Source organism: Mus caroli, unplaced genomic scaffold, assembly GCF_978045245.1.
Source record: "Mus caroli unplaced genomic scaffold, Mus_caroli_1 scaffold_4, whole genome shotgun sequence".
Taxonomy (NCBI): Eukaryota; Metazoa; Chordata; class Mammalia; order Rodentia; family Muridae; genus Mus; species Mus caroli.
In genome coordinates, this window is record NW_028227259.1 from 148273505 (window position 1) to 148299827 (window position 26323).

Here is a 26323-nt window from a genome sequence, read left to right on the forward strand (position 1 = left end):
CAAAAACAGAACTTGTCTATAAAATACATCTTCAAATCTTGAATACAACTAAAATGTGAAGCAAATTAGTTTCTAGTGTCAGACATTGCAGAGGAAGCCCTCGAAGGTCTCGCTGAGAGCTTGGGTCTTTAAATAAGTCTTTAATTTAAATAGACGCACTGTCGCTTGTCCTTTTGAAGTCCATGGTTCCCAGCTGGCCGTGCACCAGGTGTCTAGCGTGGAGGAACATTACATGAGATACAAGTAGTCAACCTGAGTCTGTGGTTAAGCAGCATTTGAGATGGTCTATTCCAGGGCATTATTGTCAGTGTGATTTTATGTACACGGTAATTTACAATGTTCAGCAGTGTAGAAAGTATCCGTTTGGAATAAGGGCAATTAAGAAAAGGTAAAAACTGAAAAAAAAAAAAAAAAAAGAAAAAGAAACAGTTGTCCATGGTAAACTCTGTACAGTATTTACTAAAGAAGCACCACGCAGTTCGGACAAAGTTATTCTCTATGTTTATAATTTAAGCTGGGTTGGGGATGGCTTCTGATCAAAATGTTGAATCTGAAAGATAAGAGGTGCAGCAGGCATTAGCTGAACAGAGGTTGGTCTCTCACTCTCTGGATGTGTCCCCAAGGCTTTTGAGAAGTTCCTGAAATGGCCTCTCTACCTTCCGGAACTGCAGTAGAGAACCCTGGGATGCCAGGGCAGCGCCACCTGCTGGGCCCCACAGCTGCAAATCACTTGGACCTCAGAGAGGAGAGGCCCAGAGGCTTTGTCTCCATGACACGGAGGAAGCCTGTGAATGAGCTGAAGCTGAGCTGCGAGAGCAGCAGCTCATTTTAAATTTAAAGCCTTTGCTGACTAGACCTGTCCTCCATCACAGAGTTCGGGCTCTGAGTTCCTGTGTCTCAGGGCCACACAACACAACACCAGCATTAGGAACCAGGATATACCCTGACCCTTGTTTGGCTCTCAGATACTTAACTCCATTTCTTAGCACAATTTCCACATCTGGATGCTAGCTAGTGACTGTGTCCTAGAGGCACAGACACGCCAGGACCCTCCCCTTCACCACCCCTGCTTTTCACCAGGAAACCCACCTATATCCACTCAGCACTTCCACAAATGACCAAAACGGGGACAATTGCTTACCGTAATTTTGTTGTTATAAGGCCAAGGCTTTTTAGTCACCTAGAAGGCAAAGGAAACATCTTTATTATGGGTGTGTACCTGCAGACTTAACTATAATCAATTCCTACAGCTCATTATCAGCTGCTGAAAAATCACTCGTATAGCAGCATGAGCTGGCAGTGCCACAAAGCACGGGCACAGAAGGGTCAAGAGCCACACGGGACCAGGTCTCAGCCCCAGCACAGAGCTGCACATTCTCGCATGGCTAACCATCCTTTCAGGCTGAAGCAATGATCTGAGAGTCAAAGAGCTGGAGGAAGGGCTGGTGTCAGACCCAGAGCAGCGGTGTTTAGCTGCAGAACCAGATGCAGTGTATGGACGGACTGCCAAGAAGCAGAAGGTTCCACTCGGGGCCACCAAGATGCCCACATCTCTGTAGTGACACACATGTCCTTTATTTGTGACCATGATCTTTGGGTGTCTGAGGCAGAATTGTCAAGCTTTTTATATCAAGGGCCAGGTGATGAGAAACGTTTCAGTGGACAGGCTATGTCTCAGAGCTAACACATAGCACCTGGGCTTCCACGGTGCACTGACCCTGACCCTCCCACCTCGGTGCTCCCGTGAACACACGCCAGTCTTCTGCACTTTGAACTGTTGAGAGCCATTCCTAACTCCAGGCTAGACTGGCTGCAGGTTGCCAGCCTTTGCACTAGCCCCACTGATGTTCACAGCCCATGCAGTTTCCACAAGCCCAATGCTCCTGTCCAGAGGGAATGAATGTTCACAGAGAGAAAGCAGCCAAGCACACTGGCACTGGACTGTAATCCTAGCACTCAGGATGCTAACATAAAACTGAGTGCTGGGCTAGCCTGGACTACATAGGAAGCTCAAGGCACAGGGGCTGCTGTATACAGAGTATAGTGTACAGACCTACTCAGAGACCAGCAAGAACCACCCCAGAAACCAGCAGCCTGAAGGATACCAGAGCCCCACACTGCAGCTACACCTCTAGAGATCACCCTATTGATTTATGGCTTAGGAGCTGGGGTACACGAGTGCATTTAGGGGTTCAGAAATTAGTACAACACACACAGAGATGTGCACATAAAGACATACATGGGCACAGAATGCTTTAATAGCCCAAGTTCTACTGTGTGACACTCACAGACGCTCCAAGTTCCAGGGATCTGAGTATACAGGTTGTGCTGAGCCTAGCTCTATGCAACTTAGGCCCTCCACAGAGCTAGACACTCCCAGCCAGAGATTAAAGCACACCTCTGCTCACAGGCAGGTCTTGTTTTTGGGCATCGAGTCCACTCTCATATCCTCCTGTGCCTTTTTGTCTGTGTGTTTGATTTTTGTTGTTTTTTTTTAAGACAGGGTTCCTCTGTGTAGCCCGACTGTCCTGAAACTCACTCTGTAGACCAGGCTGGCCTCGAACTTCGAAATCCACCTGCCTCTGCCTCCCAAGTGCTGGGATTAAAGGCGTGCGCCACCACTGCCTGGCCCTTCTGTGCCTCTTATGTTTCTGTGTTTATCACCTTTCCCAAAGTACTTTACTCAGAGCTGTGTCCTTGCTTCCCTTACCCTGGCCATACTCCGACAGACGGCATCTGTCAGGCCGGCTTTCCATCCTTAAATGCTTCGTTTTCTCCCGGAAAGGGCCACTGTCTTCCACAGGCAGACCATCAGCCAGGAGAAAGCTGCCCTCTGTTCTCCGGAAATGGCCGCCGGCCTCATAGCTGGAGAGCTTCGGTAAACGCATCTCAACACCCTTTATAAAGTCCTCCGACTTCCTGGAATGCCTTTTCTTTTTCTTCTTTTTCTTCCGGTGTCTATGGAGGTCAGCATCAGAGTACGCTCCTGAAAAATCAGATTCCTGCTGGTGCCTGCAGAAGAAGCAGCCCGAGGTTAGCACTGAGAAAAACCGCCATCTGAGCTCCCTGTCCCCGGAACACTGCTTACCAACAGTGGGCAAATGCCTCCTGCTCATGTGTGGTTTCCTTCCATGGAAACCAGTTTTAAGCACAGTCTTCAAGTCCACCACCACTTTCCCCAGCATAGCTTTGCCCTGCCATGTCTGCCAAGTGTTCAAGCAGAGGACAAAAGGCATCTGTGGTCTGTAGCTGGTCACAAAGACTCTGGCAGTCTTCAACTAGTTTAGTGCTAAGTGTTATTAGCTAAAAAATCCAGGAATCACACTCATGCTTACCAATCAGGCATCCATTAAGACAATCGCCAACAGTTAAGCTCCTAAGTTACATAAAACCAATCAGGTGCTTTGCCACAGTCTGTAACCCCAGCACTGGGGACACTGAGGCAGCAAGATCTAAGTTTGAGGCCAGCGCAGGCCTCAAAAAGATACAAAAAACATTTAGACTTCAAAACGAGAAATGGTGGCCTAAAAAGGAGACAAAAGCCAAAGAAATAAATGGTGTGTCTTAAGCTCACTCTAAGCAGGCAAACAGGCAGAGAAGAAACTGCGACAGTTACAAGGTACGATGACATGTGATAGGCCTGGAAGAACTGTTAGGGACCAACAACTTCAAAGCTGTGTGAAAATGTAGAGATGTAAACTAATGAAATCTCTAAACTCAAAAGTGAAACAAACAAACTGCTGGCTCCTACCGGCAGGACAGAGCAGGCCAGCCCGCAAGCAGCCCTCACCTGCTTTCTCGATCCCGGTGTTTATCTTTGGACTTCTTTTTCTTTTTAGACTTTTTGTGCTTCTTCACCCTTGGCTCCTCTAGCGCGTCCTTCTCCAGGCTTTTGTGGACTTTCTTTTCTAGACGGCCATCATGATTTTCTAGAGTCTCATACCTCCGCTTCCTCGACTTGACACTTTCGTGTTCATGAAAGCGCTCAGGGAGACTGTGGCTGCTGTCCTGCACACTCAGTGCAGCCTTCTCTTGGAGATGTCTCTCGAGGGGCACAGCAAGGCTAGGGGCCTCTCGGGGGCTGTTGAAGTGAGGCCGTTCCTTCCCCCGGGATTGCAGCTCCCAGCCCTTGCGGCCCCAGTAGCTGTCCTTGTATGGCCGTCCAGACTGGACAAGGCGTTCATGCTCACGGCCATGCAGAGGCCGCCATTCGCGGGCGTCCCGGGCCGTGTACAGGGGTGTGTACCTGTCATGGTAATACCTGCACTTGTCCCACCGCAGCTTGTCCTGGTAGAATCTCTCCCTGACCCAAGCATGCTCGTTTTCCAAATGGTGGTACCGGCTCCAGTCCTGCTCCAGGCCACTCCTAATCCGTGAGTGGTGGTGGCTATACCTGCTCAGGGAGCGGCGCTCAGGGCTGGCTCTGTCCCCGTGGCCCAAGTGCTGGCCACCATTGCAGTATGTATTAGTAGGATGGCGGTCCTGCTTGGGCCGCTCTCGGCTGTAGCAGTGCCGCTTCTTATGGTGATGGTCCTCCGGCCGGGGCCTGCTGTCCCTCGCGTGCTCCCCACTGGAGGAGCGCTCTCTCCGACTCCGATAGTGTCCTCGGTCCACCTTCCGGAGGCTGCTCATCTTTTCCTTGGCTGGGGAAGGCTCCTGAGCTTTGGGTCCCACATGGCCTCCATCGCCTCTGTCCCCAGCAGCCTGCTCGGCAGCCCCTTCACAGGAGCTGGTGGTGGTCCTGTCAGGCTTAGGGGGCATCATGTCAGCAGAGACCGCCGAGCTTCTGGAAGAGTCTTCTGCTTCCTCTGAGCCCTCCGCGCTGAGGTAAAGTAAGAGTTTCTGCTCACACCCGTCACCTGCGAGTACTGAGGGAGCAGGGCTCAGCCTCTCCACCATTTCAGCCATGGCAGAGTCCTGAGCCTTCTCAGCTGTATCGCCTTTCACTGCTTGGGTTGGCTGGCTCGGGTTGGCAGTCAAGTCTCCAGGGTCACACGATTCGGGCACTGGGGTATCCCCCAAGGTAGTACCGGTGCTGTTACAAAGAGCAGAGACGGAAGGCAAACCCCCCACAGGTTCAGCTGAGACAACAACGGACGAGTCTTCTTTGGTACAGCTGATGGTGGGCTCCAGGGGTGATGTGGTGGAAGGGGTCTGTGTGCTCCCATTGGTGACAGCCTCCGGTATCTCAAGGGGACTGGGCTCATCACTGATGGGCTCTGGCTGTGAAACAGGGTCCTTTGGAGAGCTTCCCCCTGTCGTAGTCCAACTACAGCAAGACAAAGAAACCAAGTCACAGGCTGCCTGCCACACAGGACTACCCGACAGGTCTACTCAACTACTCGCAACTTAAGCATATCTGATGAAACCCAGCACCAAGCCTATCATCCCTGGAAACCAAGTTTTTCTCGTCCCTCATTCAGTAAGAAATAAAACTTGTATCAAGACTAACTCTGTTTTCACACCTCTGTAGTTCTAGACACCTCGTACTTTCAGGTAAGTATCTATCTCATCTGAGGAGCCAAGTGTAGAAGAGAATGGTAGCTACACATACTTGTAACCCCAGCATCTGAGAAACTGGGCAAGAACTTGAAGCAAGGCCGACTTACACAGGAAGCTCGAGGCCAGCCTGCACCACACGGTGAGACCCCGTGTGAACATGTCCCGGGCTGGGGCTTGTGGCTCAGGTGGCAGAGCTCACCCAGCACATACAAAGCCCTGGGTTGTGTCCTCAGTACTAACACACTAGGCGTGTTGGTGCACACCGGTGGCACGACTCCTACCTCTCTTCACCCGCTGGACCCTTTGCCTGGTTGGTAAGCTTGAAGGTCTCAAGGATTCTGTCTTCAGGAACACACTGCAAAGGAGCAGGCGTCACCTACAATGAAACAAAGGTACCTGAGCTCCTGTGGCCAGCTCCGTGCCTACTGAACCCCAGCTATGGGAGCTCTGAGGTCTGAGAATCCTCCCTCCCACTCACCTTTCCAGGAAGACCATTAAGTTTGGAAAAGAGGTTTTCTGTGTGTAGCTCGGGCTGGACCTGGCAGCTGGCACTGTCAAATGCCAGGCTGTTCTCTCGTGAGTCACTGTCTGCGCTATTAGCACCATTTAGCAGGACGGGTTCTTGAAGCTCATGGGAGGAAGCCTCAGCACCCTCATCTGCAGCAGCTTCTGGCCTATCGGAGTGAGTGCCGGCCATCATGTCCACACCGTTCTCCTTGGCCAGGCCTTTCGACTCCTCATCAGACTCTTCTGAGGACTCGGCCCCATAGGGGACGAGCACACTGGCGCCCACTTTAGCCTTGCCATTTACCATGGGCTTGGGACAGGCCTCACTGGGGGAAGTCGACGTTGTGGGTACGTTCGAGGTAGACTGTATTGCAGAAGGGTTAGTGATGGTGGAGGAGGGTGCCGCCTTACTAGGAGCCTCCAGACAAGGGCCATGGAGGCTGTTATTCAGTGGTGCCTGACCCTGGCGAGCAGGCAACTTGTTGTGAATACTGATGGTGATTTTTTGTTTCTTGGGGTGATCTGGAATAACTGAGGGTCTGGTAACAGACCAGTTCTGCACAGAAGTCGAAGCAGTAGCAGGACTGGCCCTATTGACGCTGGTGTTTCCGTTAGGGCTTGACACAGAACTACTTGGCGTGTCTTTCACTGGCGTGGTGCCATTCAAGTGTGGCGTGTTCTAGAAGGAGGAAGAGAACAGCTGGGTCAGCACTCTGGACACAAGACGCACAATGGCTAGGACCCTCCCCATTTTGGTCTTGGTGACTAACAAGCTTCACCTCTATAAAATACCTACCATTCTCTCATCTACTGATGAGCCCAAGCCCCTTTACACTGCCACATTCCTAAGATGACCCCTCAGGCATGAACAAAATGTTTCTGAAAGAGCTTCACTTCCCCGAGTCCAACTATTTAGCCTGTAAGAAGTGTGGGAGTGCACAGTAAGTGGGACCTGCTACACAGTCCTTAGGCGGCCACTGGATCACTCGCCCATCTTGAGGCCTCTGTAATAACGGGCTGCAGTGCCCTCAAGCCAGAAGCTCAGTTGTAGATGAGGCAATTTCTACAGTGATGCCAGGTTTGGATTCAAGCAGAAAGGGAGTAATGTTGACTCTCGAGTGTTACCTTCATCACGTGGGAAGGCAGCTGGGGTCCAATAAACCCTGGGGCCGCCTGCTTGCTGTTGACTGCCCGCTGACTGACTCCTGGGCGGGGAGAGGACTGGCCGGGGCTGTGGGCAGGATGAGCGGGCTCCCCTCCATTTTTCACATCATGGGACCTGGGATACAGAATGAAATGGCTGTGTAACAAGGGCAGGGCCTTTACTCTCAAAGCCAACAATACTCAGCCTGTCAGACACAGGAGCTGGAGCTCCGCACAACTCAGAGCTGCACGCAGCACCTGCATTAGGCGCTGCACAACTCAGTGACACCCCCTCTCCTCCCCCTAGGACACACTACATGGCCCTGGCTAGTCTGGAACTGGGTGTGTAAACTAGGCTTCAAATATATAGAGATGCCTCTGCCTCTGAGTGTTGCTGTGGGCCACCACACCTAGCACCCAATGAGACAACAAAATGTTTCAGTTTGGGTTTTTTGTATGTTGTTAAGTTACTGTCTTTTTGTTAATGTTTTGGAGAAGGTCTCATTCTAAAGCTCTGGATGGCTTGGAACCCTCATGCAGTTTCCGCTGCCTCACACTTGGGGCAATCCTCCTGCCTGAGAATGATGAGCCTCCATGCCTGGCTCTCAATTCATTTTTTTAACTGTATATCCTGATAGTTGTTATCTGAAAAGCTATTTTTCTGTCTAGGTTTTCAATGATAAGTATATAGCGCTATGGAAACCCTGTACTATGCAGACCTGCTCCTCAGAGAGCTGTCACTAAGCCCCCAGCCCCTTCTCATTTACACTCTCCCATAGGCTTTCAGCCCGCTGCTCTTTTCAATACCTGCATTTAATATTTCAACTTGTTTCCCTTCCTTCCATATACAGCAAGCACTTTCCCAGAACATTTTTAAAAAGGCTTTATGCAAAATCATTCTTAGCAGAAAGATCAAGAAATCAAGGTCAGCCTGTATACCAGTCAGACCCTTATCTCCCCCAACTTCCCAAACAAACAAATCACTCTTAACATTGCCATAGTATTTCAACATGTGGATACGATCATTCTGTCATGGGTGAGTATCTGGGGATAGCCTTAATTTTCAGCTATTTGGGATACCTTGTGGGGACGCAGCCAGGCCTGACAGAAGTCTTGGCTACTACACATGAAGAGGCCCTGGGTTCTAACCCAAGTACCTCACAAAGAGAGAAGCCAGCCTGGGGCAGGCATCCCATTTCTCTAGAGAGCGCTGCTGAGTTATGAGCTTGCATCTACAGCAGCAGGTCAGACACTGGCGCTGGCAGGGCCTGACCGGAGGCCTGTGCTCAACTGGCTGAGAGCACACAGGCACTGAGAACCCATTCCCATGGCTTCCACTGTCCCTAGACCACTCCTCAGGGCCATTCCCGCCTTCTACACCTGTCACTCAGAAAGGCCTGCTGTGCTCAGGTGCATGGCAACTCATGTTTAACTTGTTGTTTGTACAAATTAGCTCCCAGCTTAACTAACTGTCCGGATGAAGAAGACCTGGCTGCCGCCCACCTGTTTCCACAGCAGTACCTGATATAAAAGAGGACGTAAGCTTGCTGGTTAAGCACTGCTCTGATATCACTGGTGGACACGATGGAGTCATTCATCTGATACCAGAGGCCATTGCTAGCCTGCAAAGAGATGGAGGGTGGGGTGGGGGTGGTAAGTGATGTCATTCAGTCTCACTCCACTGTTTACCCCATGAATGCAGAGCTGCCCCACAACAGACTTAGTCGTCACCCAACAGCTTACCTTGATGTAGCAAAAATAGTGGCCAGCATGACAGTTAAAACCAGTGTGTACCAGCACAGCATACAAAACATAAATAATTGGCTCTCCATTGGGCTGAGACATATAGGGCCGAATATCAAGGTACTCAGGATATTTCACATCCTAAAGATAAATGGAAAAAAGAGAAAGTTCTGCCATTTTTGAAGACACAGGTACATTTTCAGCTACAGGCATAACTCCTAAGGAAGGGCTTTGAGGAAGGGACTTGCAGAACCTACAACTGTTGACCCCAGAAACCTAATGCCTGAAACAGAAGGGACCTGAAGGAAACCCCCATTGATCTTATTTGCCATCAATAAGGAAGGGTCCACACTGTGAATGTTCACCAAATGCAGCAGCAGTGACAGCGCCAGACATTACTCATAGCTCTTCTGTCTTAGTGACCTGAGCATGTGCTGTGTCTCCTGCACATTTCTGTGTGTCTTCACCACTTTACCCTTCATTAATTGTGAAGAAAAGGGGAAAACTCACTGTACCGAGATGAGAACAGTCAGGAATCATGGACATACCTTAGCAATCTTTCCACCGGTGAAGTTGGCGAAGCGCTTCAGTGAGATGGTAAGAACATTAGAGGACCTATGGATTGTGAATCTCTTTGAAGCTGGAACCATTTTTTTGCACCTTAAAGCACAAGAAGGAAGGGTTAGGATACTCAGTGTAGAAACATCTCAAGTGTATTGGTCTGTACTTTCTAAAACACCTTACATTAAGATTTTAAAACAAGGGCTGGAGAGGTAGCTCAGCAGTGAAGAGCACTCGCAGCTCTTCCAGAAGACCTGAGTTCTATTCCCAGCACCCAAGTGGCAGCTCACAACTCCTGTTCCAGGATATCTCTCTCTCTCACACACACACACACACACACACACACACACACTTACACATCCAGTCAAATCACCAATGTACATAAAATTTTTAAAAAGTATTTTAACACAAGGAAACTAGACCAATAATCACAATTATAAAATTAAAATTCCATGAGGCCTGGAGGTCGGCAGTGGAGCATTTGCTGAGTATGCACAAGGGCCCATGTTCAATCCTCTGTAACACATATACACAGAGTAGTAATAATAATTACAGAGGGAACTGACCACTAACAGGAGATGTAAGCTGGCAGTTCAGAATAATCAAAGATCTAAAGCCAGGCTGGGCCACACAGAAGACCTGCCTTTAAAATGACAAGCACTTGATAAATGATGACATTAAGTGGCTAACAGCATTTGCCTATCACATGTGAGACTCTGGACCCAACATCCAGTACCCAAACAAACAAACAAACAAACAAACAAAACAAAACAAAACAAGGAAAAAAAATCAATAAAAAAAAAGCAGTGAAAACGGAGCCAGTTTCTAAGGTGGATCATCACGGGCGAGCAGGAAGAAGCCCACCACCCAGTCATACTTGCTGCATTTGTAGGAGTTCTCTCCATCCAGTTGTTCTGGCTTCACAAACTGCTCTAACGCCTTGGTAACACTCTGTGCAGCCTAGGAAAGGGGCATAAACATCAGGTCACCATGCGTACTGCCACATCAGGTCCCCATGCACACTGCATAAACATCAGGTCCCCATGCACACTGCCACAGGCTGAGAGCAATAGACAGATGAAACGTGCACACACGTATACATTGAAGATTAAACATTTTTTTTAAAGCAAGCAATCTCCTTGTGAAGCAGAATAGATCACAGCACTAAAGAATGAACTCTGAGAGGCAAGTTTTGCATTTCTCTGAAATATGTTCTTTATATAGTAAGCATAGAACTGAATCTATAGTCAGAAAAGCAAAAGCTCCAAGCAACAACAAAAAGAGTGTGAAAAAATCTTCAATGAGCTGAAGTTTCTAAGAGGAACAACCTTAGATCTAAGTTTGACAGCGACGAGAATGCATAAAAAGTCCGAGGTGACAGCAGGCTGCGTAACTTCCCTACGGTGGATGCTGAGCTCACCTTAATCTCCAATGTTATGTCCAGATAGGGATCAAAGGTATCTGAAACACCCTTGCAATTTAAACATTTAACTGAAATAAAAGAAAATATCAACAGTGAGTAAGGTCATCTACTCATTGTCTTACCAACTACTGAAAGAACAGAAAATACTTCAAAATAATGAACTTGAAAAAAAAAAAAAAAAAGAGCCGGGCGTGGTGGCGCATGCCTTTAATCCCAGCACTCGGGAGGCAGAGGCAGGCGGATTTCCGAGTTCGAGGCCAGCCTGGTCTACAAAGTGAGTTCCAGGACAGCCAGGACTACACAGAGAAACCCTGCCTCGAAAACCCCCCCCCCCAAAAAAAAAAAATGAACTTGAGTACAACTTTTATTACAATGAAAAAACAACTATAAATAGATACTCTGTACTGTGGGTAGAAGTGCAATGAACCTAGTCCCTAGGAGCTCCTGGTTGGGATATAAATTGCTATACCCTCTAGATACTGCATGATTCAGAAATTAGAAAACTTTACCCTGAACACACAGTTGCACACACACGAAAGTATGTGTATCGGATACCATCAGAACTGGAACTGACTTATCCCTCACTAGGAAATAAAATGGAACTGACTTCTTACATCTCTGCATTCACACATAAGATCTCTAACAGTAAGAGAACTATGAAAATCTTATGCATAGCACGCGCCCAGCTTGCGCACGCATAAGGAAGCACCAGAAGGCTACACTGTAAACAGAAGTCTGGGCAGACCTGGGATCTAGTTTTCCCTTATCCTGCCCCTACTGTTAACATTTAAAACTGTAAGCATGTATGTGATGATGATTTACCTCGGGATCTTAGGTAGCCTCCGAATATCTGGCAGACCAGGGTGGTGGCCTGGGTGTGTCTGTCTAATCTGAAAAACAGTCAAGGACGGTGACATGAGAGCCAGGCAAACACTGCCCTGGAGAGATACTGCGTCTACATCTAAAACCATCTATGCTTATACAGGAATAAGAACTCAGGAGAATCACAAACGACATCAGAATGTGTCTCAGCTAGAGATGTGAAGAGGACACAAAAGCACTCTGTCATGAGGGAACTTGAGGCAGAGAATGGAGAAGACGCCTTTTGCAAATCTGGCTTTCTTTCCCAAGGCCTGGTAAGGGGAGCTAAAGGCCCAGCACCTTCCTCTGCTCAGCATCAGCGTTCACTCGGACCAATCCTATGACCATGAAAGAATGAGAGCAAACAGCAAGGTGTGCGCTGTGCATAGCTGTCTGCAACACAGCAGCTGCCTTAGCACCTTCATCTTCAGTCCTCCTGAGTCTACATTTGGGTTTTAAGAAACTACAGAACTGCTGACTAAAGTGGGTCTGGGGCAGATTGTTGAGTCTGAAGGTGAACAAGGAAACCATTAAGCATGGCTACAAAGTAAAAGGAGCTACTATTCAGACCTGGAAACTAAACAGCAACAGGACAGAAGCCTATTGCCCACCCAGCATCTAAGAGCAACAAAATCAAATGGTTATAGTCAGCATATCATTTTAAGATTATGCAAATCTTGGGACAAGGTGATGAGACGCCAAGATACATCAGAGTGATGGATCTGTGTGCCTTCAAGGAGACAGGCTAAGTGCATGATCTAATGAAGCAACATATGCTCTGCTATACGTACTTATTGCTGCCATTTAAACATGCTTTCTGCATGGCATCGACTGTGTACTGAAGAAACTCATGGGCATCTTCTTGGTTTCCAAAACGGAAGTGTCTAGCTATACCTATGAGATTTGAAGAAAGACAAGGCTTTATTATTACATACCTTATGCCATAGCAACACTCCTAAAAGCAACACCTTGAAGTATGCGCCTGGAAAAATCCCCGAATGACTTGTTTGTTTTTTGAGGCCGAGTCTTACGAATCTCAGTCAGGCCTCCAACTCTCCATGTAATGAAGAAGGCCTTGAACCCCTGCGCCTCCTGTCTTCAGTTTCCAAGTGTTGGGATTACAAATGTGCATCAGCACACTCACGTAATCTCGTAATTACCTCGCCACCTAGCTACTCAGCTAGAAGCCTCAAGCTTTGCTTCCTTTTTATTACAACTTGGCTAATTAAAATGATAAAAAGTTGCAGTAGGAAAAGCAAAAAGCACATCAAGCCAGTGGATCTGACAACACACACCTATGCTCTAGCGCTTGGGATGAGGAAATCAGAGGATAGAGTTAGGCCAGACTGAGACAAAGGAGATGCTGTCTCAGAAAGCAAAAAGTGCGTAAGAAAAAAAATGTATACAAGCCCCACACGTGGTACACACCTATGACCCTGTCAGCATTTGAGAGGATGATTCGGGAGATGTGTCAAGAAGGAAAAGGATGGAGGACAACTAGACATGGCTCTGCCCTGAGCTACTGCAGTGAGACTTACGCCGCATTTCATTGATGACGAACATCGGCTTGATAACATCCCCAGGGTTGCTAAGTGCCTGGGTAATGTGTGTCTGCATTGTGCACATCATACAAAATCCTTCTGCGTGGCCTGCAAGATAACGAGAATCCAAATGAGCAAAATGACAATGTGCAACAGGAAAGTAGAGCAGAGATGAGGGGCAGATGCCCAGGATGCAGCACTAGTGCCAGCTACCATGTGTGTGCAGAGCTCACTACTATCACTAGTGGTCATTTAATTCACCTAGGACACCTGAGGCATCGATGAGTATAGCCTGACTACTTTACAATCAGAGGAGAAATGTACCCCGAGGGAAGTATTTATTGAGCAGCAGACATGCGAGGCAAAGGTGCCAGATGTCTCGGTGGAGGAAGGCTACTACTCTCTGAGTACGAACAGTGTAAGTGAACAACTGCAACAGTAGAGGCCTTTGTGGCACCGTGGGCAAAGCACTCGCTTGGCGTATGTGAGGCCCTGCATTCAATTCCCCAGCACTGAAAAGGAAAAAAAAAAAAACAAAAAACCCACATTCTTCACATCACAAACAAAAATTAAGAAGGAATCACAGGCCCTTTAGGTAATGTATAGAAGAAAATGTAGTAAAACTCTCTCTGACCTCCGACTAGGCAGAGATTTTTATGTTTACATCTTGTTTATGTGTCATGTTTGGACGCGCACACTCATGTGTAGAGATCAGAGGCCACTTGAGGGAGTCAATTCTTCCCTTCGACAAGAGGAGCCCCAGGTAGTGAGTTTAGGTTGTCAGGCCTGGTAGCAAGCAACCTGACCCTCTGAATCATCTTGCCAGCTCAGTATTTCTTAATAAAACATTTAAGACACAACTGATAAAAAATAAAAAAGATTAATGAACTACAAATCCTGACAAGTATTTTCAATTTCCAAAAGACACTGAGATGAATGAAAAGACACCTGTGAGGCAGGAAAAAACATTTACAAATCTCAGTCTACCATTTCCAAAAACTGTAAAACTCTCAAAATTCAACGTATTGGAAAACTAGTTTTCAGACAGACGAACTATTTGAAGGGGAGCGGGAGCTGTAGCTCAATTGGCAGGCTGCTCGCCTCACATGTGGGAAGCCCTGGTTATGAATACCTGTAAGCCCAGGACTCAAGAGTAAAAACAGGAGGATGAGAAGTGGCTGAGCCTGTCCGGCCTACATGAGATCCTATCTCAGGAAAAACAATTGAAAAGACATTTCATTTCAGCCAAGTAAACATCTAGAGTTCAAATCTCCACAAGATGTTTGCATCATTACTAATCAGAGAAGGGCAGAGCAGAGTCCCCAGTCAGAACACTACTAAACACTCCTGAGAATGGTCTCAATGGTGAAGACCGGGCCGAGGGTACAACTGAGGGATAGACCATTGGCCTACTAACAGGCGTGGCCTGCTAGCCTCAAGCTCCAGTACCAAAACAAAACAAAACTCCCTGAGCACATCTTGTATTGGGAAATGGTGTGAACAGAACTTTTATCCCCTGCTGGTTCTGGAAAGTTTAAAAGCTATTGTGCCCAGAACAGGAGGAAACCTTTTCATTCTTACACACGTACCTAAGACAAGAAAAAAAAAAGTTTTACAAAGACTTGGTTTTTTCATTATTTCTTAGAGACAGGATCCAGGTAACCCAGACTGGCCTGAACTCACTCTAGAGGTCCTCTGGCCTTCACTTCCCAAGTGTGTAGCTGTGTAATCTGTGATACACACAACCAACAGAATAATGTTGAATTATGTCAGATCAGGCAAAATAAAACAATATATATGTTGTAACTCCATATATGCAACATACAAAAAAGCAAATAAAATCAAGCTAATGTGTTGTAAGGTGGATCAGCCAGTTGCCTGGGACTGAGGAAGTGGGGACTGCAAAGAGCCACCAGGAAACTTTCGGGTTTGATGAATGTAACTGTGGTCATCGTCTCAGAGACACAAAGTCAACACACATCAGCTTGTGAATCTACAATACAGGCTTTCTATCAATCACACTTCAAAAGAACTGTGGCAAGGGAGGGATAGGGACAGCAGGCAACCTTCAAATTTCTCTAGCCAACACTGAGCTGGGCTTCTACTGAGTTAAAAGAAATGTAAAAATCTAGGAATGCCAGGTCATACCTGGAGGCTGAGCAGGATTTTGGACTTGATTTGAAGATTGCACAGCAAGACTGAGACACACACACACACACACACACCCCAAGGGATTCTGAATTGTCAAAAGCTAACAAAATAAACTTCTTTTAAAATACTTTACAGATCAAATTAGGTGTGAAATGTTCCTTATGCAACCCAAGACCAATCCTAAAATTCCCACCCTCCCACCCACCCCAGCTTCTAAGCCAGCAAACCAACTTCTCTGTGATCATTTAACTTGGAGTTTTTGATTTTTTTTAAATGCAGGCTGAGGATTGAACCTAGAGCCTTATACATGCTAGGTGAGTGGGACTAGCACGGAGCTACACACCAAGCCCATGGTAATGTAATGTCACTACTCGTCATGTTCATTTCAGAAGAAGACAGCATCAGGAAAGCAAACCACAGCACTGAAAACAGGCACTCAAGAGCAGGAGACACTCACATGTCTTGGAGTGTTCATGGGATAACATGTAATTGGCGAGGGGTGGCGTGTAAGTCAGACATTGCAATGCGGCATTGGCAAAACAGGTGTTGCCCAAATTCTGGAGCCCAGCGCCAACTCGATGACTTTGCTGCCACTTAAGACAAATCTTTTCAGATGGAAACAGGACCTTTTGAGGAGGAGCAATGCCATCACCTAGGACTTAAAAAAAGAGAGCAAAAAATTGAAAACAAATAAGCAAAATACATAGCAACGTCTGAATCTGATCAGGACCCTACACCTCATTACTAGCCTGCCACAAACACAGAAGACAAAGTCCAAAGCCTAGGGTGAGATTAACTCCACATTCACTTGGCTTCTTCAACAAATCGTCTTCAAGGACGGGGGTGGGGGGTGTTGTTAACAAATTAAAGAATCTTCAAAGACATAAGTCTACCTAAAGCCAAACGTAGGCTTCATTTACACTGGAGGACCTGCAGGAGGGCTCGCAGGTAAAAGAACTTGTCACACAAGCGTGACAACCCAAGTTTAATCATGGAACCTGCAGCAGAAGCAGAGAATCTGACCTCAGAAACTTACCTTCTGACCTGTACATATATACATAGCATGGATACACACAAAATACTACAATTTTTAAAAATTATATAATAGACAAATCTAAATATTGACTAGATGCATTTCTGTGTGCCACACCTGTGCACATACAAGCACTGGTGCTGTGAAAGCCAGAAGAGGGTGTAAGTCACACAGAAAGAAAGACAGACAGACACACACACACACACACACACACACACACACACACACGAGGGAGGTCTGTGGTTGGAGGTTCAGCTAAGAGGCCATGAACTGTCGGCAGCTGGCTGATGGATATATGGGTTTACTGGACCTACAACTTTATATTTTTTCCATAATAATTATCTGGAAATGTAGCTCAATTCACAGAATGCTTCCTTAGAATGCAGAGAAAGTCCTGGGTTTGATCCCCAGCACCCCCTGTAATCCCGCATTCAGGAGGTAGAGACAAGAGAATCAAGAAGACAAAACAATCAGGTCAGCTTTGGCTACATAATGAGTCTGAGGCCAAGATAAAAGTCTATCCTTCAAGAAACTGGAAATTTAAAAAAAAATTCATCTGACAATTAAAAATCAATCTATCCTATTTGTTATACGTGGTAATAATGATCTATGGGTGGGTGTGGTAAATGAATGAATGCTCACTAGAGCAAAATGAAATGGTGTCAATCTTGGCCGGCCCAGGAGCCCCTGGCGGCAGTAACTCTGCACTCATACCTTGATCCTTTGGTGGTGATGGTTTTGATTTTTCAGGTACAGACGAATTAGAATAAACCACAGCACCAGGCACTGGCCCTAATGAAAGTGTATGATTTGAGACATCACTTATTGAAGACACAGCACCCCAGCTGGCAGAGCCTGTGTCCATGTCTTCAGGTGAGACTGCCTCAGAACTGCCAGGCTGGTTCTGACAGGTTGATGGGTCTGAAGGTTCAGTTTTGTCAACTATGGTCATTTTTCAACCCTGCAAAAGACAAAAAGTACATTTGTTTCAAAGGGTGAGAAGAGCGGTCTACCTGCCAGTCACTGTGTCCTCCAAACTGTGTCTAACCAAGGGAAACTACCTTTAAACAAGTCATCCAACAAAGAGAAAACATCAGTGGGGGCAGGACTGTAGCTCAGGTGGCAGAGGTCTTGCCTAGCCTTGGTGGTTACACGCCTGTAATCCCAGCAATGGAAGTGGAGGCAGGAAGATCAAGAATTCAGTACAAGACTGTCTTACAAAGACCTTGTTTTGCGAGGCGCAGCAGCACCACTACCAGAAAACCCTTTTCCTGTATCACATCCCACAAACCATGCAAGGTTATACCCAGGCTCCTCATCCACAACTATGCACACTAAAAACACCATATATATATATATAATTGTGTATATGATATTTATATATACACACATATGTGTATATATATTATATACACAATTATGTACACTAAAAACACCTTATATATATTTATATAATATATACTGCTTAAAGCTAGGAACAGTCTACAATTTAATATATTTGACTACATTTTTAAATCATACGCCATTTTTCAGGGGAAAAAAATCAATTCAATTGCATAAAGAGAATATTTAGCTTTAATTTTTAATTGAAAGTCTAAAATATTATTGTATGAAATTTGAAGTTTTGAAAAATTTTAGCTACAGAAAGGTCTTACCAGTGAAGCAAATACATTTTTCTGAAAAAGTCCAGCATTTATAAGTATTTTAACTTTTAGAATTAAACCTGTAATTTTACTAACATCAATCTTTGAACACAAATATGTATTTAAATCTCTGAATCTTATTTTTAAATCTACTAATTGAGTTTTTTTGATGTGCTAGGTCTCATATTAATTGCTGAATATATATATATGTATGTGTGTGTATATATATATATATATGTGTATGTATATATATATATATATATGTATGTGTGTATATATATATATATATATATATTTGCTAAATTTTCATGATAAACCTTTAGAAGATCAGCCAAAATCTGCAAGGTCAGTGACTGAGCCACAACACCCAGCAGGACCGTTGTCTAGCCATTATGCAACCCAAGTCAGCAAAGTGCTTTTAAGGAATGGTCCTCAAAATGTCCAGGCAGCCAAATCTACATGTCACACCTTGAAGAAAAGGGGTGACATGTAGGGGTGCTCCACTGCCCTCCCTATGTTCTTGCCAGCATCTGAACTTGGCTTGCTTTAGTCTCTGGAACACTCCGCACATTACGCTCCCACCATAGACAGGGTCCATTTTCAGTCCCAGCTCCTTTCTGAGCTCCTGCAAGCTATTCTTCACATGTTCTCCATCTCCTACCTCTGCTTAGTTAACACTTTCCGTTGTCAGGCTTAGAACTCATTCCTCTGGAATGCTTTCTCTGACAAGTCCTTTCATTCCAAGACTGGATTAGAAATCCATCCTAAAGGGTTTCCTTGACAATACCTTTCACCCCAAGATTGGGTCAGAAACCAATCCTAAAAAGTCCTTGCGCTGATCTCCACGGAAGCATGTAGTAAAAACTTAACTCCACCCCTACCTGGTATGGGGGAAGCTTTCCAAACACGTGTTCAACAAATGAATGAAATCGTGCAAACAGGAAGTGACTAGTGTTTGCTTGTAGCACCAGCTTGTGCTTAGGGATTTATATATGGCATCTCATTTAATTCTTTAAAACCTCTGAATTAAAGGGAATACCTCTAAAATTTGGCCTTTAAAAAATTCACCACGCGGGCGGTGGTGGCGCACGCCTTTAAATCCCAGCACTTGGGAGGCAGAGGCAGGCGGATTTCTGAGTTCGAGGCCAGCCTGGTCTACAGAGTGAGTTCCAGGACAGCCAGGGCTATACAGAGAAACCCTGTCTCGAAAAACCAAAAAAAAATAAAAAAGATAAAAAAAAATAAAAAATCCACCACTTTTTAAGTACAAAGGGTAATAAAATCCTCATGCACTTCAGTGAACAGACGTCCCCATGTTGGTGCTTACAGTCAAGTTGTTTCTTAAAACTTTCAACCTTCTTGTTTACAATTTTTAATTCAAGTGAAGTTACAACCTTAACAATGTAGGGGCAGTTACATAAAATCAGAAAGTCAATAACTTGAATACTTAATGAAATGAAGATAAATCACCTTCAGTCACAAAAAAACTTGGGCCTACTAGTCAAATAAAGTTTATATACTTCTCATGCTACAGGCAAAAGAAATATATACACATACATACAACGTGCAAACACACAACACACACAGTGTATTGATGGAAGAAAAGGAACAGGAGGGAGAGTTAAGGGAAGAAAGACAAAACTCCGTAATAAGGAAAGGCTAGTCTATTCTTACTTAAAATAACATTAATAGTAAAACCTGGGACAAGCAACCTTCCCATACAATGATTAACAAACAACCAAACAAAACACTGTACTCATTCTAGCAAAGATGCTGTGATAGGCTTAGGAGATAAATATTAAGGAAAACACAACTCAAGTCATCAGTGTGTCATTGTTTTGATTCTGGCAAGAATAACAGAATCTTCACTTCATCTTCTTCACTTGGATATTCAGCCAATGAATATCACCCTAAAGTCACCAGGGATCAAACTAAACGCCACCTATAAGAGCCAACCTTTCTTAAAACCCAGCTATATCGTGTAAGACAGGTTCATGTGGCTCCTGTTTTTAGTCTAAGTGAAGCGTCTGACAGTTAGTGTTCAAAACGGCCTGTGAACGGTAACTACTTACTCAAAGCCCAGCCCGGCCCAACACCTTTTCATGACATACAAAGTTACGACAGTCCATTTTGAAACCTGACCGGGGACCAAAGCTGGGTAAATGTGCAAGACTAATTACTTGCTTAGGTCTCTTTTACGATAAGTAAATGCCAGGCTACATTTATCTTTCTCATTTTAAGAAAGAATATCACTATGTAAACATTGTGTCCCCCCACATACCTTATTTCTTTAAGGTCAACGCATTAAAAAAAACTGTTATGCGAATTCTTCATAAACAATATTATTCAAGTTCTGGTAACATTTCAGTTTTAAGAAACTTTATAAAAAGACACCACTTGGTTTTTAATTGTATTTAGGTAAACAGAATGATTAGCCGTAAAACTCTGCAAACCAAATACTTACTGTAGTCTTGAATCAATGATTACAGAAAAGAAAGTGAAACTGTCCCTGAGTAAAAACAAATAAGTGTAACTCATTATTCACAGACCTAAGCATCTGAATAAGTGACATGGTAAAAGCAGAACGTTTAAAATGCATGCTTTAAAGAAAAGATCTCCTCCATAAACAGCTGGGCGAACCTGGATCCCGTTGTTACTTTGTAAAAGGGGCGTTAACTAGTTTCCCGACACTTTTTGTTACTTGAGTGTATTTACTTGAAAGAACGACAAACAAGCAAGTTCTAAGGCCTTCAGATATAAAAGAGCTATTCAACAAAAGTAATCTCAACTGTATTCTAGGGAGGTTAAAGTCCTAGATTGTAAAACTTTGGTCCCGTCAAATTTTCATTTCAAACATCTGAATCCGATCCCTCCCACCCGCCCTTTCAACCAGGTAAGTTGTTTCTCCGTGCCCCAAAAGATAAAGAGCCTGAGGGAGGAAGGCACACTCGCTTTTTCGGAGGGGAAAGAGCTACGGGGCTCCTCCCCCCACCCCAACACCCCCGGCTGTCCGCCTCTCTTTCGGGTGTCCGCTCCACTACGGCGTGGGCAACTCGGGTGTTCTGCTGAGGAGCCGAGTGGACTGCGCCCGGGTGGGAAAGTTTGTCGGGGTGGGGTGGGGGCGGGGAGGCCAGCCCCGAGCTCCGAGGGGCGCCCTGGAGCGGGAGGTGGCAGCCACGCGGGGGGCGGCGGGCGGGCCCCGGACGCCGGCTACGCCGGCTACACTGTCCCGGCGTGCACACGCCCACCCCGGCAGCTCCAAACGCGCCGGGCGGCCCGGGAGCTGCTGGCCGCAGCCCGGCCGGAGCAGCGGACCGAGGGGGCGGGCTGGGGCCGGTGGGGGTGGGAGCGCGGTGGCCATGGCAACCAGGGGGGTCCGGCCCTTCCCGTGCAACCCCGGCGCTGCCTTCGCTGCGAGCCCGCCCGCCGTGGCCACCGCCTCCAGCTCTGCGGGCCTGGCCCGGCCGGGCGGCGGCAGCGCCGGTCCCGCAGCCGTGGGGTCCCCGGGCCGCCCGGCGGCTGTAGAGGGGGCGGCGGGCGAGGGGCCGCGCTAGTCCCGGCGGGCCGCGGCCGGCTGAAGGCGGCGGGGCGGCTGAGGCCGCGAAGCAGGGACACGCGGCCCGGCCCCATGCCGGCCTGCAGCGGGCGGGAAGGAGGCGGGAGCTTACCTGACCCGGCTCGGCACTCGCTCCATCCCCCTCGGACGCCGCCGCCGCCGCCGCCGCCGCACACAGCCCAGCCGCCCGGCGGGGGACAATGACGTGCCTCCATCCGGGCACCGCCGCCGCCGCCTCCGGGTCAGCGCCGCACCCGCAGCTTGCCGGCCGGGCCGCCAGGGGGCGCGCCAGGGCCGCGCCCGCACGCGCCGCCGCCACGGCCTCCGCCGCCCAGGGGCCGTCGCGCAAGAGGCGCGGCGCGCAGCTAACGGGCCGGGCAAGCGCGGGAGGGGCCGTCGCCCAAGGGCGGCGGGGCGCGGGCTGGCCTCACGCGTCAGCTAAGCGCCGGGCTCCGCCGGAGAAAGCACACTGATTGGTCCGACGCCCTGATTGGCGGGATGCACTGATTGGCTGGGTGTCCGGCAGCAGGGCGGGGAGGGGCCGCTTCCGTCCAGAGTTCCCGGAGCAGCCCGGGCTGGGGCCCTAAAGCTAGTACTGCTGAGCTCCCATCCGGGGAGACCCATGCCTCTCCGACGAGCGGCCCTGCAGACTACGGTGGCGGGGCCACTGGGCTCCGCGATCCACGGGCCTTCACCGCGACGGGGCCTCCGCTGTCTCTACCTCACGTAGCCCTGCCAGGCTAAAGAACAGACCATGCACCCCCATCAACATCTCACTTCAAGTCTTAGCTCTCCAGGTTGAGGCAACTGCGCCCCAGTCCTACAGTCATGCTTCTTGTCACTTCCTGGATCCTGAGGCTGGACAAAGTAGTTCATCCTTGTATTCTCTCCCCTCCAGCGCCTGCCTGTGGTACCCATTTAGTACACACCCCTGAAGAGCATTCACTGCTGATCAAAATCTTTCACCCCCTAGACCATCAGTTCACTACACCCTACTGACCGAACGAGCTGTGGTCCTGCCCACCACCCACTTGCCTTCTCTCTCACTAAGCCTAGTCTAACTGACTCCTCCAGCACTCCACTCTGGTTTCACTATACTCTTGTCGACACAGTTTTTTGTTTTATTTTAAAACACAGATCAGAAGAAGCTAAGCTCCTTAGCTTGGGCATTAAAAGTCCCATTTTAATGATTCCCAGTACAGGTGAGTCTGAGACAGGAGAATCACAAGTTTGAAGACACCCTGTGCTACAGAAGGACTCCCAGTCTCAAAACAACAAAACTACAACTCCATATTTCCTTTTTCCTTTCATTTATTCCAGCCAGAGCATGCTATGCTAAGCTTTTAACATTATAAAGAGGTCAGGAGCCTATACCTGCTCATGCTACCAACTTCATTACAGTCCCTATAGGTTGGCTATAAAATGTCTATTGAGTATTTGGAGCAAAAAACTCAAGTACTTCGAGGAATTAAAAAGGAGAAAGAGAATCCTAGTTGCTCACATTTCAGCATCTCCTGTCAAAATTAACACCACAACTTTTTTCTTTACAAAAAAATGGTTATGGCATTTCACCACTGTAGACCATTATTAGGAGATTTGCAAAAGGTAACTCGTGTCTGTGATCCTAGAATTCAGCAGCTGAGGCAGAAGGATTGCCATGAGTTCAAGCCAGCCTGGACTACAGAGTAAAATCCTGTCTGTAATCCAGGTCAGCCAAGACTATAGACTGAGACCCCATCTCAAGGAAAATGACCGATTTGTGCAACTAGAACTGCCTGCTCGGTACTTTGCCTTTTCCAGGTAATTAAATTCAAATGCTGAGGAACTGAGGGACGAGTTATCTAGCTAAACGGTATGGTATTTCAAAACACTTCCCTTTGAGGTCCCAGAAGTTCACCCCGCCCCTGTTGGGATTTATTAAGAAGGGGGTTTGGTGTTTGTTTTTAGAGGCAGGGTCTTATTCTGTATACTGGCTTTAAACTCCACAACCTCTGCCTCGATCTGCAAGTGCTGGGCTTACAGATTTAAATGAGGGAAGAAAGAGAATTTGGCCCCAGTGAACAAGACATTCTCAAATGGCCCTCACTTCTGATTTGATTTTACACAAAGTTTGATGTTCTTTAATTCAGGTCACCTTAACAATTTGACTATAAAAGCATTTTGTGTGTGTGTGTGTGTGTGTAGAACAGAGGTTAACATTTGGCATCTTCATGTGTCACACTGAACAGAGAGCTTGCTTAGATGGCGTCCATCAAACTCCTGAGATCCACATGTCCTGTGCTATGTCCCCTCTCTACTCCCTGGAAGTGGAAGGGCAAGACAGCATCTACAGAAGACCACTGCAACTATGCCTGAAACACTGTTCCTGCCGAGAGCACTTCAGGTCATCTGCTGTGGCCTTGGAAAGCAGCTCTCCCAAAGCACAGAGTGCATTCTAGAAGATCGTGCAGGCATCTCAGAGGTAAGAGAATTGCCCCCTTGCAATTCTTACCGTAGCCACCACTCTAAGCAATAGAGGTAGGCCATGGCCGGATCATTCCTTCTCTGACAGCAGGCTTTTTTGAGAAAGGGTATCATATAGTCCTGGCTGGCCTAAAACTAGCTGTGTAGCTGACTTTGAACCACTGATCCTCCTGCACCAGTCTCAGGAGAACTGAGATAGTGACTTTCACTGACCTGGAACATGCCAAGAAGGCCAGACTAGATGGACCTCAGACCTAGGCAAGCAAGTCCATGTCACCACAGCTGCATGAGTTATGGCCATCTGTCTCAGTTCTTACTGCTTGGCAGGACTTTACTGAAGGATCAGTGGACAGATCAGGGAAATGGCTAAGTAGTTTGAAAAGGTGCTTGCTGAAAGCCTCAGGGCCTGAGTTAGATTTCTGGGACCAACATAGTAGAAGGAGAGAACTAATCTCCTCCAGTTGTCCTGGGATCTCCACCACAAGCATGCTGCAGCAGATGTGCAATCCCCCCAACACCAAATAAATGTAAAACTGTTTCAATAAAGGACCCATCTCCGTCATCCATTACATTTCTTGGGACAGGGTCTCACTTTGTGGCCCAGGCTAGCCTAGAACTCCAAGCAATCCCCCTACCTTAGCCCCCTGCGTGCTGGGTATGCAAATATGAAACACTAGATGTAACTTACAACTTGTATCTTATGACATTTGACATCATATTGACCAACTTTGCAGATTTGGGGAGACTCCTCCTCCTACAGAAGCTGACTCTGTTGAAAGACAGTTTATATACCAAGAGGATGTCTCCCATCCACAAAGCAAACTAGCTGATATTCTATTCACAAAAACATCCTTACCCCACTCACTGTCAAATATGTATGTTGCTACCACTAAATCATGAAAAACAAGTGACAGGCAACTATGTCTTCACTAAAATTATTACAATTTGTCAGTGATATCTTGCCTAACTGCCTATGTTACTTTTTTGTTTGTTTTTGTTTTTGTTTTGTTTTTTTGAGACAGGGTTTCTCTGTATAGCCCTGGTTGTCCTGGAACTCACTTTGTAGACCAGGCTGGCCTCGAATTTAGAAATCCGCCTGCCTCTGCCTCCCGAGTGCTGGGATTAAAGGCGTGCGCCACCATGCCCAGCGCCTATGCTACTTTTAATAAAAAATGCCAGTAGAGATTATTCCTAAGACGCTCCCAAAATCCCACTTTTGTTGTTGTTGCTGTTGACAGTCCAGACTAGTCCTGGAATACCCTTTGTTTCTCAGGCTAAATCAAACGTAAGCATCCTGAGTTTTTGGCTTACAAGCCCATACCTCACAGTGCTTTTTGTCTTCATTCTAATGCTTGTTCCAACCTGGCACCCGCCTGACCCAGCTGACATGGATCAAGACCCTGTTGGGCAGAGCTGCTGTTATTTCCTTCCAGAGCTCCTACAGATTGCTGCCTGGAGCTATGATGTCTTTATCACCCCACCTCTGACACCTGCATCCTTAATATACTACAGGTTATCTGGGAAGGGGGCAATACGACAGCAGACACACCAAGTGATCAACTTACCTCAAAACTGGAGGAAGTAATGTAGAAGACTCGAGGACTTTTCCTCAACTGGGGAGATGCAATTGTTTGGAGGCCGGCAATAGACTTAACCCTGAGGGTCAGCGGTCTCCGGGCCTGGTGGTGTTGGTCCTAAGGGCTGCCTTCACCAGTGAGTCTCCTAGAGAAGCACAGAGATGAGCTTGTCATTATGAAGGACGACCCATCAGGTAAATGGCATTGCTCTAAGCTTGGTGACCTGAATTCCATCCCTACAACAGTGGAAGAAGACGAGTGCTGTACGCTTGTCCTCTAACCTCTGGCACACTAGAAATGTAATGGAGCCTTTCTGGAAGGAAGACACAAGGATGATGGAACCCCTGAGCTTAGAAGATAGAGTGATTCCCTAGGACGCAGAAAACCATGGGTCCCCTCTCCATAAACAAATCAAGGGCAAATAGTAGCTGGGACTTGTAATGCTCAGACTCTGAAGACAGGAAGCACTATTTCAGGAGTTCAGTCTCATTGTGAGCAGCGCAGTGAGCCCATGGCCATCCTACAGGGTCACCTGAGAACATGAAACATTATAAGGCTCTGCCCCAGAATCTCCGAGGGGAGGGAGGAGGCAGGAGAGGAGGGAGCGTGGCCAGGGGAC

At 47.1% G+C, this 26323-nt stretch overlaps 1 protein-coding gene and 1 long non-coding RNA gene across 4 annotated transcripts; one reads left to right on the forward strand and one right to left on the reverse strand.

Moving 5' to 3' along the window:
* Positions 1–398: 398 nt before the first annotated feature.
* On the reverse strand, positions 399–25736 carry Usp42 (ubiquitin specific peptidase 42). Of its 3 annotated transcripts, none has more exons than XM_021162887.3 (18): positions 25693–25736; positions 17180–17426; positions 15890–16090; positions 13279–13389; positions 12532–12634; positions 11702–11769; positions 10877–10947; positions 10334–10416; positions 9444–9555; positions 8896–9036; positions 8674–8774; positions 7135–7288; positions 5981–6688; positions 5784–5878; positions 3791–5269; positions 2711–3012; positions 1142–1180; positions 399–550 (listed from the first exon to the last, which is right to left on the reverse strand). In XM_021162887.3, the coding sequence occupies exons 2-17, from the start codon at positions 17415–17417 to the stop codon at positions 1173–1175; spliced, it is 3975 nt and encodes a 1324-aa protein (XP_021018546.1). In that variant the 5' UTR covers positions 17418–17426; positions 25693–25736; the 3' UTR covers positions 399–550; positions 1142–1172. The 3 variants fall into 3 exon arrangements, with proteins under 3 accessions (XP_021018546.1, XP_021018545.1, XP_021018547.1); XM_021162886.2 differs by lacking the exon at positions 25693–25736 and adding an exon at positions 21777–21892; XM_021162888.3 differs by lacking the exon at positions 25693–25736 and adding an exon at positions 20573–20955.
* LOC115031100 (uncharacterized) lies at positions 23332–26117 on the forward strand. The gene is made up of 3 exons (XR_003836686.2): positions 23332–23464; positions 23893–24125; positions 25640–26117. It is a non-coding gene; the product is annotated as an uncharacterized LOC115031100 (long non-coding RNA).
* Positions 26118–26323: the final 206 nt, after the last annotated feature.